Genomic DNA, 16,040 nt, shown 5'->3' with positions numbered 1-16,040 from the left:
AGGGGATCGGGGCGAGGGGATCGGGGGGAGGGGGAGTGGGGACGAGTGGGGGGGGAACCGCTAGGGTTTCGGTCGCCCCAGGGGGCTATAGGCACCGGCTGGGCCGGCCTGGTTGGCCCAAAGGCCAGCTGGGCTGTGGCTTCCTTTTCTTTTTTTTTTATTCTATTTCCTTTCAGTTTTCTTTTATTTTTGTTTTATAAAATATAAAAGTGTATCTTAAATAGTAACACTAATTATACCTCTGCCACAAAAAGGTTTAACCCCCAAATAATATAGTTTAGTATTTTATAAAATACCAACACACTTATTTATTTATTTTACCGACAGTTTTAATTAATTGAATGCATTTAGACATTTTATAAAAATGTGGTTCCTCCACCAACATTACTTATGAATTATTTGTTACATTTAGAACATTTTAGTTTTGACTTTTGAAAACTTTAACTGTTTGACTTTATTTTGAATTTGAATTTGAATCGGTTTCGAACTAACTCGAGATTAGCAACTATAAACAAGGTGACGTGGCACCATTAGCAGAGGATCACTGTAGCTTAATTACCCGGGCGTCACAAGTATGAATCTTGAGGAATACATATTGACCAAACAAGAACTCTTGTTGTTTTATAGTCATGCAAGATTCAAGAGGACATGCCACTCCAATAATGTATTTTTTCCCTATCCCCTCGTTTTGAAAAACCCTGCGAATCAAAGAGGCTATAAGGAATTAAGGATACATTTTCCCTAAATTTCATAGGAAATTTTTGTTCCACTCCGGGCCTATTTGATTCAAATGATTTGCATAGGAATTTTAGAGTGAAATTATTAATATTTCCCTACATTATTTGATTGATTAGTAGGATCGAATTATATTGGATTTTCTCGAAAGGTTCTCTTTGCACTTCATTCCAGAGGAATTTTAACATTCACTCATACCTCTTGGAAGAATCATGTGATGCAATTAGACAACAGAAAATAGTTACGGTTTGAATTGGCAAACGACTTGAATCCCCCGGGGTTTCAGTTCTACGAATCAAAGAGACCCTCAATCATTGCATGGAATTCTGTTAAGATATTATATGAAAGTCGAATTTATTCCACTCTCATTTGAGAGTGCGAATACAAGGAGGTATTTTGTGTTTGGGAAAGTCCGAATAAAAAGGATTTTGAACCTGCGTTTTCCTTCTTTCCCTTAAAAAAAGAACTCAATAAAAATCAAATTATTTACTCTACAAGAATGAAATGCTTGTTATGCCTAATATACCTAGTTTAACATGTATCTATTTTAATTCTGTTCTTTATCTTACTAGTTTTTTCTTTGCCAAATTGCCCGAAGCTTATGCCATTTTCAATCCAACGGCGGATATTACGCCTGTTATACCTCTATTCGTTTTTCTATTAGCCTTTGTTTGGCAAGCTGCTTGAATTCGTGTGACGCAATCAAACAAACGAAATCCCAGAGGCTTCGAACGTGCACGACATTGAATTTCCGTAGCAAGCCTGTTTTGCAGCACTGAATCTGCACCTACCGGGAAAGTGCACGCTAGTCACCACGGTGACAGTATGAATTTGCTCGAATCTTGAGGAATGCATCTTGACCAAACAAGAAGGCTTAAGGTCATTGAAAAGAGAGAGAAAATTCAGAAATATCAGAAGAGCGTCGTGCGTGCCGCAGTGCAGTGAGGCGAGGCTGCGAGAGCCACTTAAATAGAGGGCAGCGGCTTCACCGCTTGAGGCGCGGCCACCTCGCCTTGCCCCCTTCTCCCCCCTCCTCCACTCCCACTGCCAGCTCCGGCGGCATACCCCGTCCGGATCCTTACCCTCATGGTACTTTGACAAAGCCCACCAGTGCTACCGTCCGGCGGAGTGTACATAACGGAAGCACGGAACGGATCGAGAATGGAGGCCGAGGACTACGCGGCCGGGTGCTGCTTCTCCCTCATGTGCCAAGAGGACGGCGCCGACCTCGGCGACGGCTTCGCCGACGACGACGGCGGCAAGCTGCTGTTGATGTGCAGCGCCGGCGACGACAACGACGGCGAGGAAGACGAGGAGGGGTACATGGACCACCTGGTGTCCAAGGAGAGCAGCTTCTGCTCCGCCGATCCGTCGCCTTCCATGGCGTCCGAGGACTGGTTCCAGTGCGCGCGCCGCGACACCGTCCGGTGGATCCTTGAGGTGAACCATCCAACAGACGCGTCTATATATCTGCATCCATTGGTTTGTTGATGATGGAACAGAGCCCCTGACATATCTCGCCGGCGCCATTGCAGACGCGCGGGCACTTCGGGTTCTCCCACCGCACGGCGTACGTGGCGATTGCCTACTTTGACCGCTTCTCCCTCCGGCGATGCGTTGACGTACGTGCACAATCGGCATCCATTGATCCCCTCTTAGCTTCCTCTGCTTCTTGAACGACGCGGAGACTGGTGACTGATTTTTTGGTGCGTGTGGGTGAGTGCAGAGGTCGGTGATGCCGTGGGCGGCGCGGCTGTTGGCCATCGCGTGCGTGTCGCTTGCGGCGAAGATGGATGAGTGCCAGGCGCCGGCGCTGTCGGAGTTCCGCGCCGACGACGACTACGATTTCAGCTGCGACTCCATCCGCCGCATGGAGATGCTCGTGCTCTCCACGCTCGACTGGCGGATGGGCGCGGTCACGCCCTTCGACTACCTCCCCTGCCTCTCCTCCAGGCTCCGGCGATTCAACGGCGGAGGCCGCGGAGGTGGCGGCGGCCTCATCGCCGTCAAGGCCGCCGCCCTCATCTTCTCCGCCGCGGAAGGTTAGTTACTTGACAACCACATCGATTCATAGACCGTGCTCTGCTTTTATCAGCTGACCGTGCTCTGTTCTTGCAGCCGCGAGCGTCCTCGACTACCGGCCGTCCACCGTGGCCGCCGTCGCCGTCTTGGCGGCCACCCACGGCGCGCTCACGAGGGAGCCACTGGAATCCAAGATCAGCAGCCTCTCCCCGACCTGCCTCCTCGAGAAGGTGACTTGCTCGTCCTCGTCCACCATACTCATAGCTCCTTCCAGTGGGTCGTCAAACCAGTTCGCCTGATGGCCGATGTTATTGTGGTCAGGAGGATGTATATGCCTGCTACACCATGATGCTGCGCGATCCATCGTCGCCGAGCAAGACGGCCAAGAGATCGGCGTCCGACCGGGGCGACGCCGATAGTACATACGCACGCCTGGACGCCGCCTCCTTCTCCGTCGCGGCGGCGATGAACAACAACAAGAGGGTGAGGCTGGAGCTGCCGGCCGTCCACCGGTGATCCAAGCCCGCCTCCACGGCACGCTTGTTTTTCCCTAGGTGTCCAGCCGCGCGGCCGGAGCTTCATTAGTATAGTTGGTCGTCGCAGCAGTTGCAACTCCGGCCATTTTCACCCTCGATTTCTTTCCCATTTCTCTAGATTTTTTAGTTCTTTGATCGGCGCACTGCCAAACAATCGGTTATTGGCAGTGCGGCCGGATTGGATTGGTTTGATTCCCGCGTGCCATCGAGTGGAGACAAGAAGAAAAAGAAGAAAAAAATAATCAAGAAGGTGGCGAGCTTGATGAGGCCCGAGCTTTCCTACGGAGAGGAGAGCATAAAGCGGCACAGGATCGGAGGGAAAGCTTGGCTGGCTGCAAAGTTGCACGTCGGATTCCACTTCCTGGGAAGCGGCAGCGGCGGCGGCAGCTGGCTGGTGTAGTGTAGGAGTAGAGAATAAATATCTCTGAATTCATATGGAGGATGTAGAATGGTGGTGGTGGTGGTGGTGGCCGGTGCTGTTGTTGCAAGTTGCAAAGCAAGTACCATGGTCCATTGCCCTTGAAAATTCTGATTTGGTTCAAAGGCGGGCTAGGCCTTTTGCTTCCTTCCCCACCCCTGCTCAAAGTGGACGCGCACACATGTACGAGTGGTGGTGGTGGTGGCTACTCACAGAGCAGCAGCGCTGCACTTCACTGCACTTGCATGTGGTTTTTAGCGGTTCATTCTGCCACGTACTACTTACTGAATCCCTGTTCGTTGGAAAGATGGCTGGTACGAGAATAATCCACACATGTTCGTATGTGTGTAGCTCTACATCTTGTATACCCACCGTTTATGAAGACAACAGGATGTATCAACGACACGGAGCCTGAAGTTTCGAGCAGTTCGAAAACCACATTTCAAGGTTTTGAAAAAATATGGAAAAATACACATGTACACAGGGATGGTGTGTAAATTTTCAATATGAATTACATTGTTATGTGATCTACACAAGAATAACATAATCATGAACTTTTGTAGTGAATAGTACATGTGCTAAAAATACATGATTTTTTTTGGTATGGTTCACATCATAATGTATTTCACCATGAAACTTTGCACAGATGTGGAAAACATCCCTATGTACATGTGTAATTTTTTCAATAAAAAGTTTAAAACACCAAAATTTGACTTTCGGAATTTTGAAATTCCAGGCTCCATGGAGCTCGAGCTCCATTAGCAATTTCCCTATATCAACACTTTATAACAATACGATGGATGAACCAATGGAGACGCTGAGGATGCACACAACCAAATTATTATCGAAAAAAACATAGTGACCAAGTTCTCTTGCTGAAGTGGGTATCGCCACGGGGAAGCGATTTTCAACCCTCATATTTGGAGAAGAACCTTCATGTGTCATTGTTTTCAATTTCAATCACTGAAGGCAAATTAGAAACTCTCAACCTAGATAGTAGGTTCAAGTGTCGTATGGAGGTCAACATTCGACCAAATAAAGACTAGACATAGGGTTTTCACAACCCAAAGCTCAAGAACCCATAGCTTGGTATCATTATCAAAATTGAAGCCCCAACATTGTCGTCCCTACATGCCAAGTCAACATCGTTTTACCTCATAATTTTGATAAACTACAACACACGACAAAAATGTTGAATGCGCATTGCATGTTCAAATGAACGCTCACCATAAACAACTTGACAACTAGAAAACCTAAAAGTCACACTATGTGTGGAACAAGTTGCAGCCAGGAAACCATAGTTTGGATCTAGGTCTCCGGGGCAAATAGAGAGTTGTAACTCAAGGGTTGCAAGACTCCGTTGAACGTGTAGAATGATTTGGAGACAACTCGGAGGTTCCATGCCCCGACGCGTCTAGGAAATATACAGGCTTAATATTGAGCTGTAAATCGAGAGTTGCAAGCCTCTGACGGCCCAGAGATTCCGGAGATTCTGGAACCCATAGGTTATAGGGTACACAGAAGAACTGCAAAGATAGTGACTATACATGAGCTCTTTCTTATCTTTTTGATGAGTTTGTGGGTACAATTTTGTATGTGTGCATGAGTAGATTACCCCCTCTTTCTCCAAAGTACACACCCTTTTATAATACGACTTTTCTAATGACTCAAACAAAAGAATCATGAGGATGTCACCTTTTTCTGTTAAAAATGGGGGGGGGGGGGCTTCCACCATGCTTCTTGCATTCAAACATTTCATGTCATTAACATCAAAACCACTTATGAAACAAAAAAAGTCCATTCAAGTGCCGACTATGGTCCGAGATGAGTGGTGAGAAAAGTTTGTACCATGTTTCTGTGGTCAGCAGGTACTTGGATAGAGTGCATCAATAGACGGGGATTTCCCTTACGCGACCATTTCAGTTACTGGTCACTTCGAGTGTGTTTTGATTGTCACCAATGTCTACCTTGCCAATTTTTTGGTCATGGCCAAAACATTGGTCTTTGTTTGGATGATTGCCAATTTTTTTGGCATGGCAATGCTCCACTACCAATGATGGCCAATTCATTGGCAAGCAAAACGAGTAAATAGCAAAAAACTACCACAATTGTGGCATCCTCAACCACCATGATTCAGAGTCCAACAAAAGACTAACAATTTTGCGCTAATTTGTCTCAAATAATGATGAGTATTATTTTTACACTCCTCTTACTGGAGTTTACTGATATATTTAAGTAAAACCGAGGTATTCGCTCCGATATTGCTACTAATGACTAATGAATGGAAATGATTCCAGATATCCGATCTTTATTAAGTTTCGACGAGAAATGGGCTATTTATGGACGAAATCAAGCGAATACTTGGAAAGGAGTAAAGTGGAGATATAGGAGATCATGTGGGAGGCGCGGCAGAGGTTCCAGTCAAAACACGGTGTTCCATATGACCATCCCGACTCATATGGATGGTCGTATGGCATGCCAACCGAGGTGTATGATCCACCTGAAGAACCTTTATTAAAGGTCTGACGCCAAATGAGCATCAGAACAAGCCGCCACATCGTCATCTTCGCAGAAGTCATCTCCATCAACCCTAGCCGCCGCCATTTCCCACCGACATCTCCATAGAAACCACCTTCATCACCACCATAGCTCTCAGCCATCTAGCCATACTTGTAATCGTGTATCACATCCGACATCTATTGTAAGACATATTACCAATCAATCTTCATGATGTGTTCTTCAATGAGTTCTTCGTGTGATCTGATCTCCATGTCTGAGTAGTTCGGTAAAGTCATGGGTTGAGGCAAGGCCTTGCAACCCAGTGTATTTGTTGGAGAGATCAATGGAAATACTTTGATTTAACATCTCGTATGTGTAGCATAAATTTGCTCTGTAGTTGTCTCTTGTCTCGTTCGCGTTCTTCATCCCTATAGGTACTCAGGATCATGGAGAGTGAGTCATGAGGAGGCTAAGGGCAGGGAGACCCTGATGTGTTATTCTGAACACAAGTGACATATATGTTTAGTATGGTAGCACAGATCCTTTCTCTGGCAATTCAAGAGGTGTAGTCATTAAACACCCAATGCTTTTGTTCGGTTATTGCTATCACAATTATCAGGGCAACCCCGCGTGATGAATAGAGCCTTCGGTTGGACAACAAACTCTTGATGCAGGACGCTGTCGGTAAAAACATAATTTGGACACATCCCTACTTTGGTACGTAGCAAGCACATCTCAATGGATAACTTGCAGGGCACAAATTAAGATCATAATGATCCCGCCGCAAATATATGGTTGTAAGCATAAGACCTCATAGCCATGCCTATTTTTATTATAAGTGTTTTTAGTGTCAACATGATTTTGATCCGGTCAAAATTTGGAATTTAATTCTCTCGCAAAAACTTGTTAGAAACCATTGCTTAAAGGTCACCGTCCTCTCAGGGGGTTCGATAACTCAGGGTCACCTCTGGAAAAAAAGGCAAGAATCCTTTCTCCTCCTTTACTGGATCACTAAAGGGACTAACCAAACCTTTTTTCCGGCGTCGTTGTCGGGGAGGATTTGTGTGCCTACTCTTTGTGTTTAGAGTTTTTGTTAGAGTTTTGTTTTAGTTTTTAGTTAATTATTTTTGCAAATCTTGTCAGTAGAAAATCCAAAAAGATTACCATGGCTCGTAAGCTTGGAAGCTTTGCTACTCCTAGCAATAGTTTAATGCGTAAACCAATTGCACAACCTGATGTTGTTGCCACCGAGTATGAGATAAAACCGAACCTAGTCTCTATGGTTCAACATGACCAATTTGGAGGCTCTCCTTTTGAGCATGTCGGTATGCATTTGCATAATTTTTTCTTAATTGAGTAACATCACACCCATTAAGGATTATGATCCCGATGCTTGGAAGTTGCGTCTATTTCCTTTCTCCTTGATAGGAAAAGCAAAAGAATGGCTTCTAACTTTCCCTTGAGGTAATGTAACTTCATGGACTCGTTGTTGTAGTAAGTTTATATCAAAGTTTTTCCTACCTGCAAAAATTATGCAACTTTATTCGCAGATAACAAGTTTTAAATAAGAAGATCATGAGCCACTAGTGCTTGCGTGGGATCACATGAACGAGGATACAATGAATTGTCCTAATCATGGAATGGAAGAATGGTTAATTCTTCATATGTTTTAGCCTTAAATCCTATATAAAAACTATGATTGATACTGATGCAGGAGGAACTATAATGGCTAAACCCATCGATAATGTTAAAAAGTTGCTTGATAAAATGCAAGAAAACCATGTCCAATGTTGTCGGTGGTAAATCCAGCAGACCTCGGGGTAGGGGGTCCCAAGCTGTGGATCTCAGATCAATGGGTAACAAGGGACGAAGGAGACAGTATTTACCCAGGTTCGGGCCCTCTTGAAGAGCTAATACCCTACGTCATGCTTGGATTGTATTGATGGTTGTGTATTGAGTACAAGCTTGATCTACCCCGAGATCATAACTTGTGTTCTAACCCTAACCCTAAGGCTAGGTGAATGAGATTATGATCGGATCCCCTCTATGGGCTAAACCCCTGGGCTTAAATACACGCCAGAGGGGTACCTTGGGTTGCATAGACGGTTGTAGATCAAAGGATGCATATGGCGGTGGCCGGAGATGTCCTTGGAGTACACGCCAAGTCTTTGGCAAAGGCTGCCTTGATCATGCCAAGGTGCGAGACTTCTGGAGGCATTCCTTATGAGAATGAGGGCCCATAAGCCCAGTCCAAGGACTGTGGGCCGACTAGGTTGGTACCATAGTCCAGGACACCGTCAGTAGCCCCTGAACTGGTCTTCTACGCCAAGGACGACGCTCTTCTTTGGCGAAATGTCTTTGGCTTTGGAGTTTTTGGCTTTATAGACGAGTTCCTATGTATTATCGCGAGTTCAGCTTTGAAGTCTTCGGTTCAACTGAAGGCTTTACTCGGGGTCCAGTCCCACCGCATGTGGCCTCCAGACCCCTACTTTGATCATCTCGCCTTCTGGGGAATCGAGGTGCTTTATGGCAGGACATCGAAGCGTCGGCCCTTTCCCCTTTATTTAATAGGCACGCAGTCCAGAATTACGGTAAAGCGCATCTCGACCTTCTTTCCCGACAATCCGACGGAAGCCTCCCCTTTCCTCCTAAGGTCTAATCTCGAAAGTTCTTCAGAAATGGCAAGTGGCGTATGTTCCTCAAGGTGTCACAATGGCCCCCTCAAGGGTGACTGGGGAAGCGTCATGACCCCTTTCAACTAGAGCGTCTCACCACCTAAGGTTATCTGCCAGATTCAGATCTGGCTTCCTCTAGTATGGGATTATTATCCATGGATGGGCAGGTGCACGCCGATAATCATCCCATCCCTCACGAGGACGAGCGTGTATGCTTTGTTCCCTTTCGGCTTCGCGGCCTAGGGTTCCCTATTCACCCCTTTCTCTAAGGCCTGCTTGAATTCTACGGGATCCAGCTCCACCACCTCACCCTAACTCAATTTTACATATCGTGGGGTTTGTTGCCCTCTGTGAAATGCACCTCGGGTGTGAGGACCACTTCAGGATGTGGAGGAAGTATTTATGCGTGATGCCCTGCTCCCGAGATGGGAAACTACACGAGGTAGGCGCAACCGAGGTCTGCCGAATAGCTGGGACCGACTACCGCACAGATACCCCTCGAGAGGATGCCAACACTTGGGTGTCTGGGTGGTTTTACATGGATGACGTCCGCTGCATGACCCGGTCCGACCCAGGCGCCCAACATTCTCCCCGGAGGCCCCGAAAAAGTGCTATAGCTAGAGACCTTAGAGCGACGCACACGAGGATGATGCCGATGTAGCTTGCCTGGCAACTCAAGTAAAGCTTTTATCTGGTACCGGCCTCACTGTTATAGACGTGATGGGGATGGTGATCAACCGAAGAATCCAACCTCTTCGGAAACGTCAACAACTATTGTGCATGTATAACGGGACTGACATCGCTACCCAATCAATTCAGAAAGACTTCAAAGATCAAATGGCCTTCGAAACATCCCTGGCCGGTCTATACCAAGGAGAAGCGGCGGACTTCGCGAAGCGGCAGGTCATGGACGGGTTCTCTTATTACAACCTCCAATATAGTAAGTTTTCCTGGACCTCTTCATCTGGGCTCATTCATTATTATCTTGTTTGATCAATGATCATATCTAAACAGAGGTTGAGACCCACAGCTGTCCTGCGCCTGAGCCGGGGATGTACCAACGGGGTGACGATCCCATCTTCCACGAAGATGAAGAGTTGTCCACCATATACATAGGGGGCGTTTTATCAAGAGAGCCCGGATGGCTCAAAAGTGGCTATCACACCTGATCTACCGGGAACACGTCCGGCTTCATCTGTAAAGCCCTCTCCCGCTTCCACTCAAAAGAGAACTCCAAGTAATGAGAACCCAAATACACCGACTTCTCTTCCTAAGGGTCGACGTTCAAAACGCCCGCGCGGAAGCGTTGCTCCTCAAGGAAGCCCCGTGTCAGAAACACAGGGAGCTCGGCCATATGCGGCAGCCGCGGGGCGAACCACAATGCCTCTTTCCCTCACAGGTAGCACTCTCTCGTTATCTACCGGAACGGGGGAGGCCAGCTTTATGGGGACCTCGGTTCCGAGGAGTGGCACGGAACGTATTCCCACCTTGGGGGTTACTCTCGAAGTACCCCATCCACAGGATTCAGGGACCTGCTCGGCTACCACCTCCGAGGTCAAAAGCGCCATGAACCACCGATGGTGGAAGGCCTCTTTGAGGAGCTCTGCCTTTTCCAGTCAAGAGTTTAATGCTCTCAGTTTGGTGGATGCTTACCTCGGGGTGACCTGTTCTGTCTTTGAAATGCAGTGGATGTTCTGTCCAGGGGCTTGTAGGTAAGATGCTTTCGAGCTTAATTAATTTTGGGGATTCATTGTGCTTATAGCAAATTGTTTGCTTGAGGGAAAACGAAGCTTCTGAATACGACAGTAGCCCCTAAGCCTTGATATGGGCACTGGTGACCATATCGGGGCTTAAAAAAAATTCTACCTTGGATAGGATTCTTGAGAGCGGAATAACAAGCTCTCCGAGGTGCTCTCCCACACAGAAACGAAGCTAAATGTTGCACTGTTTGAGGTAGATCAAGTTAAAAATTTCACTAGAGAAGCGTAGGGTAAGTGCCTCTGCTTTTGTGACGTTCTTTTTATGAAGAACTTTGGATCATGTAACAACACGATGAATTGTAGCAGCAGAAGCCCTTGGTTAGCTGGGAAAAGACCTCAAGCATGCCTCTGAAGATCTACTCTATGCGGAGTCGCGGCGTCAGGATGGCCATTGCGTGTTGTCCCGAGGCAGGGAAGACACGAATGCACTTAAGGCAAAAAATGCCCAACAGGCCCAGGAGATTGAAGAGCTGAAGGATCTACTAGCCATTGCCGAGGTGAAGTATTGTAAAACGAATGAGACCATTTCCGGTAAATGTGTCTTTGTCCATGTTAAAATGGTTCTCAGGACGGAGCCGGTGCAGTATTTGATGGGTTGACTCACTTTATAGTTTTGTTGGCAGGTCGGCTACTTGAGGCTGCTAACCCATTACCCCAAGATGCCTTGACAAGGCTTTCTAAAGTGCATGAGAAGGCACAGAGTACCATGAGGGTTGTTTTCAAGGCGTTATGACCCGAGGAAGAAAGTGTGCCCGAGGACATGTCCGTCTTAGCCGAACGCCTTAGAGGAGCCCAACGCCGAATAAAAGCTAGGAAGATATGGGCTTTCCGGGAGGGAGTGAGGGAGGCGTGGGCAATTGTCAAGACCTGTTATACCGCCATGGAGACAGTGCATCTTGCCGAGGTTGGCCCGGTGGGCCGTGATGGGAATGAAGTGCCATAAAGCCTTGTGTATGATAATGTAATGCTTGTTGCTCGCTTCTCTCAGGCGGACTGTGCTCTTGATTCTTTGATAGGCAGGCTAGGTGAACTGTAATGAATTAAATGTATGATGACTCTATGTATCTAAGTACTTTTCGCCATTTGGTAAATCAGTCTGTACCTCCTAACTCTATCAACGAGCACTCGACTTTTACCTCTTTGTGCACTCTTCGTGCATTGGCCGAGGAGTGTCCCTTACTTATGGCCTGAATTGTTGGGCCAGATACTTCGGATGACAAGGCAATCCGACTATATGGTTCGAAAGACCAAAGTGGGGTAGAAATGTATGTTATATTACTTTTTAACGTAAGAAACATTTTCCGAGAAAAATAGTTCTTCCAACAGTTACTCTTCTTGGGGCATTGTGGCAAAACACTTGCGTCCGAGGACGAGTGACCTCAGGGGTAAATCCCCTGGTCGGGGTTTTAGAGACCCCAACCATTCCTCTCTTATGTCATGGTCGACCGATTATATTCATTAAGGATGCTAGCTTTTGGCTTTACCCGTCCGAGGTACTGATCCAGATGACCCAGGAGTAACAATCACATCGGTGCTCCCTTTGCACCTTAGCCAAACAATTGGGAATGTAAGGGGCAAACACAGGAGTCAAGCAACCCAACTTGGCCAAATCTTAAGTCAAACCAGTGCATATTTTGGCTTTAGAGACACTAAAGTAGATGAATGGAAAGACGTATGTTTGAAAGGACATGCTATATTAATCATAGCCCCAAGGGAAATACATGTGGAGATGTATCCAAGAGGAGGGAAACATAAAGTAAAGATAAAACGTGAGAAAAAAATGGTATATACATGGGAAGAGGATGCCTATTTTAGCCGTAGAAACGTCAGAGCAATGCGGCGTTCCAGGGGTTAGGCTCTAATCGCCCATCCGTCGGGTCCCGGATGTAATAAGCCCCTCCATTGAGGACCTGGTCGATTATGAATGGCCCATCCCATTTGGGTTAGATTTTGTGCTTCTGCTTCTCCGGGTGGAGCCTCATGACCAGACCTTCTACATTGAATTCCTTTCCCCAAGCTTCCTTGCTTTGATAGTGTCATGCGTGCTACCGATAAATCACAGATCATACCTAGTGGATTGTTTTGGCATAGTGCATAGTCCCCACAGGAAGGAATCAAGCTCTTCTACCCAATTGCAATCCGCCTCCTTGAGGGAGCGTACCAACCTCGACTTAATGCTACTAAGGATGAGGCCATTGGCTTGTTCTACCTGCCCTTTGACTGTGGGTGGTAGACAGATGCGTAATCGAGCTTTATGCCCATTTTGCACACCAGGCCTTTACCTCTTTGGGCATAAAATTTGTCCCATTATCTGTGATGATACTATGGGGGATACCATAATGGTGTACTACCCTGGATATAAACCTGATTACCAGTTCTACCTTAGCCGTGGTTACTGGTTTTGCCTCGATCCATTTGGTAAACTTATCTACCATGACGAGTAGGTACTTATTTTTTCTTGACCCTCCTTTAAGGTGTTGCTTAATGGTTGAAAGTGCAACTATCCCTAGGTGGTTTTGGTAATTCATAACAACATATAGCTCATTGAGCTAATGCTATTCCAAGACATATATTTCAGGAAAGCTCAATGAATGGCATGGCATGGATGATGAAAGTGGATCCCTCAAAATATCAAGGACAAAGGATTGGCTCAAGCTCAAAAGCTCAAGACTCTTCATTTTATATTTCAGTGATCCAAGATCACATTGAGTCTATAGGAAAAGCCAATACTATCAAGGAGGGATGAGGTGTTGCTTAATAAGCCTCTTGCTTCATGTGCTTAGTGATATGCTCCAAAACCCTCAACTACTTTCTCACATCCTCATATGACCTAAACCTAAAGCCAAGATCGGTCACACCGATTCTTTCTATCCGGCGCCACCGAGTTCAAATGTCATAGCCACTGCCACAAACCCTAGGCAAATCGGTCTCACCGATAGGGATCTCGGTCTCACCAAGATGGGATTGTAATCTCTCTGTTTCCCGTCGTAACTTTTCGGTCTAACCGAAGTGAGCGATCGGTCCCACCGAGATTACAATGTAAACTCTCTGTTTCCCTTTTGTAACATTTTGGTCTCACCGAAAAGAGCAAATCGGTCCCACCGAGTTTACCTGACCAACTCTCTGGTTAGCTAATTACCAAAATCGGTCTCACCGAGTTTGTGTAATCGGTCTCACCGAGATTACGTTATGCCCTAACCCTAACCATATCGGTCCTACCGAGTTGCATGTCGGTCCCACCGAAAATCCTAACGGTCACTAGGTTTACTAAATCGGCCTGACCGAGTTTATTGATTCGGTCCCACCGAGATTGGTAAATTGTGTGTAATGGTTAGATTTTGTGTGGAGGCTATATATCCCTTCACCTCCTCTTCATTCGTGGAGAGATCCATCACAACAAACCTACACTTCCAACTTACCAGTTCTGAGAGAGAACCACCTACTCATGTGTTGAGGCCAAGATATTCCATTCCTACCATATGAATCTTGATCTCTAGCCTTCCCCAAGTTGCTTTCCACTCAAATATTCTTTCCGCCAGATCCAAATCATATGAGAGAGAGTTGAGTGTTGGGGAGACTATCATTTGAAGCACAAGAGCAAGGAGTTCATCATCAACGCACCATTTGTTACTTCTTGGAGAGTGGTGTCTCCTAGATTGGCTAGGTGTCACTTGGGAGCCTCCGACAAAGATTGTGTAGTTGAACCAAGGAGTTTGTAAGGGCAAGGAGATCGCCTACTTCGTGAAGATCTACCGCTAGTGAGGCAAGTCCTTCGTGGGCGACGGCCATGGTGGGATAGACAAGGTTGTTTCTTCATGGACCCTTCGTGGGTGGAGGCCTCCGTGGACTCGCGCAACCGTTACCCTTAGTGGGTTGAAGTCTCCATCAACGTGGATGTACGATAGCACCACCTATCGGAACCACGCCAAGAACATCCGTGTCTCCAACTGCGTTTGAATCCTCCAAACCCTTCCCTTTACTTTGTTGCAAGTTGCATGCTTTAATTTCCGCTGCCTATATACTCTTTGCATGCTTGCTTGATTTGTGTGTTGATTGCTTGACTTGTCCAAAGATTGCTAAAATCTGCCAAACTCTAAAATTGGGAAAATGTTAAGTTTTTAATTGGTCAAGTAGTCTAATCACCCCCCGTCTAGACATACTTCAAGGTCCTACAATGGTCTACTTGCTCAAAGTGCATAGGGATATAGCTCCAAAACCCTCAACCACTTTCTCATTTCCACATATGTCCAAAACCTAAAGTCAAACTCGGCCCCACCAATTTGATCTATCCGGCGCCACCAAGCTTATTTGACACAGTCACTGCCAGAAACCGTAATCAATTCGGTCACACCGATACGGATCTCGGTCTCATCGAGATGGCCTTGGAAACTCTCTATTGCCTATTGCAATTATTTTGGTCTCACCGAAATGTGTAATCGGTCACACCAAGTTTGCCTGACGAACTCTCTATTTGATCAATTGTTGAAATCAGTCTCACTGAGTTCATGCGACCGGTCTCACCGAGATGAGGTTTTGCCCTAGACCTAGCACATCAGTCCCATCGAGTTGATCTTGTCGGTCCCACCGAGATTCCTAACATTCACATTTTGAACTAAATCGGCCTCACCGAGTTCTTCTATTCGGTCTGACCGAGTTGGGTCAAATGTGTGTAACGGTTGGATTTTGTGTGTAGGCTATATATATACCCTCCACCCCCTTCTCCATTTGAGAGAGAGCCATCAGAACGTGCCTACACTTCCACTACTCATTTTCTGAGAGATAACCACCTACTCATGTGTTGAGGCCAAGACATTCCAATTCCCTAAGTTGCTTTCCACTCAAATCATCTTTCACACCATAGCCAAATCTGTGAGAGAGAGTTGAGTGTTGGGGAGACTATCATTTGAAGCACAAGAGCAAGGAGTTCATCATCAACACACCATCTATTACCTTTTGGAGAGTGGTGTCTCCTAGATTGGTTAGGTGTCACTTGGGAGCCTCCGTCCAGATCGTGGAGTTGAACTAAGGAGTTTGTAAGGACAAGGAGATCGCCTACTTCGTGAAGATCTACCCAAGTGAGGCAAGTCCTTCGTGGGCGATGGCCATGGTGGGATAGACAATGTTGCTTCTTCATGGACCCTTCATGGGTGGAGCCCTCCATGGACTCACACAACCGTTGCCATTCGTGGGTTGAAGTCTCCACCAACGTGGATGTATGATAGCACCATTGTGGGAGTCCCGGATTAGGGGTTGTCCGGATAGCCGGACTATAACCTTTGGCCGGACTCCTGGACTATGAAGATACAAGATTGAAGACTTCGTCTCGTGTCCGGATGGGACTTTCCTTGGCGTGGAAGGCAAGCTTGGCGATACGGATATGTAGATCTCCTCCCAT

The 16,040-nt window shown here is 46.5% G+C and overlaps 1 protein-coding gene across 1 annotated transcript; it reads left to right on the top strand.

Annotated features, from left to right (window-relative positions):
* Positions 1 to 1,742: 1,742 nt before the first annotated feature.
* LOC119295126 (cyclin-D5-1-like) lies at positions 1,743 to 4,114 on the top strand. The gene is made up of 5 exons (XM_037573463.1): positions 1,743 to 2,175; positions 2,271 to 2,357; positions 2,462 to 2,777; positions 2,854 to 2,987; positions 3,079 to 4,114. The coding sequence occupies exons 1-5, from the start codon at positions 1,897 to 1,899 to the stop codon at positions 3,271 to 3,273; spliced, it is 1,011 nt and encodes a 336-aa protein (XP_037429360.1). The 5' UTR covers positions 1,743 to 1,896; the 3' UTR covers positions 3,274 to 4,114.
* The last annotated feature ends 11,926 nt before the right edge of the window (positions 4,115 to 16,040 follow it).

The sequence above is a fragment of the Triticum dicoccoides genome, chromosome 4B (assembly GCF_002162155.2).
Source record: "Triticum dicoccoides isolate Atlit2015 ecotype Zavitan chromosome 4B, WEW_v2.0, whole genome shotgun sequence".
Classification (NCBI taxonomy): domain Eukaryota; kingdom Viridiplantae; phylum Streptophyta; class Magnoliopsida; order Poales; family Poaceae; genus Triticum; species Triticum dicoccoides.
Note: the sequence above shows the minus strand (reverse complement) of the source record. Positions and strands in the feature narration are given on the sequence as shown.

Excerpts from the sequence above, each read along its gene's own strand:
- LOC119295126 (XM_037573463.1), top strand. The coding sequence starts at position 1,897 with ATGGAGGCCGAGGACTACGCGGCCGGGTGCTGCTTCTCCCTCATGTGC. Across the intron at positions 2,358-2,461 it reads CCCTCCGGCGATGCGTTGAC|AGGTCGGTGATGCCGTGGGC; the intron begins GTACGTGCACAA and ends GGGTGAGTGCAG. Across the intron at positions 2,988-3,078 it reads CGACCTGCCTCCTCGAGAAG|GAGGATGTATATGCCTGCTA; the intron begins GTGACTTGCTCG and ends TATTGTGGTCAG.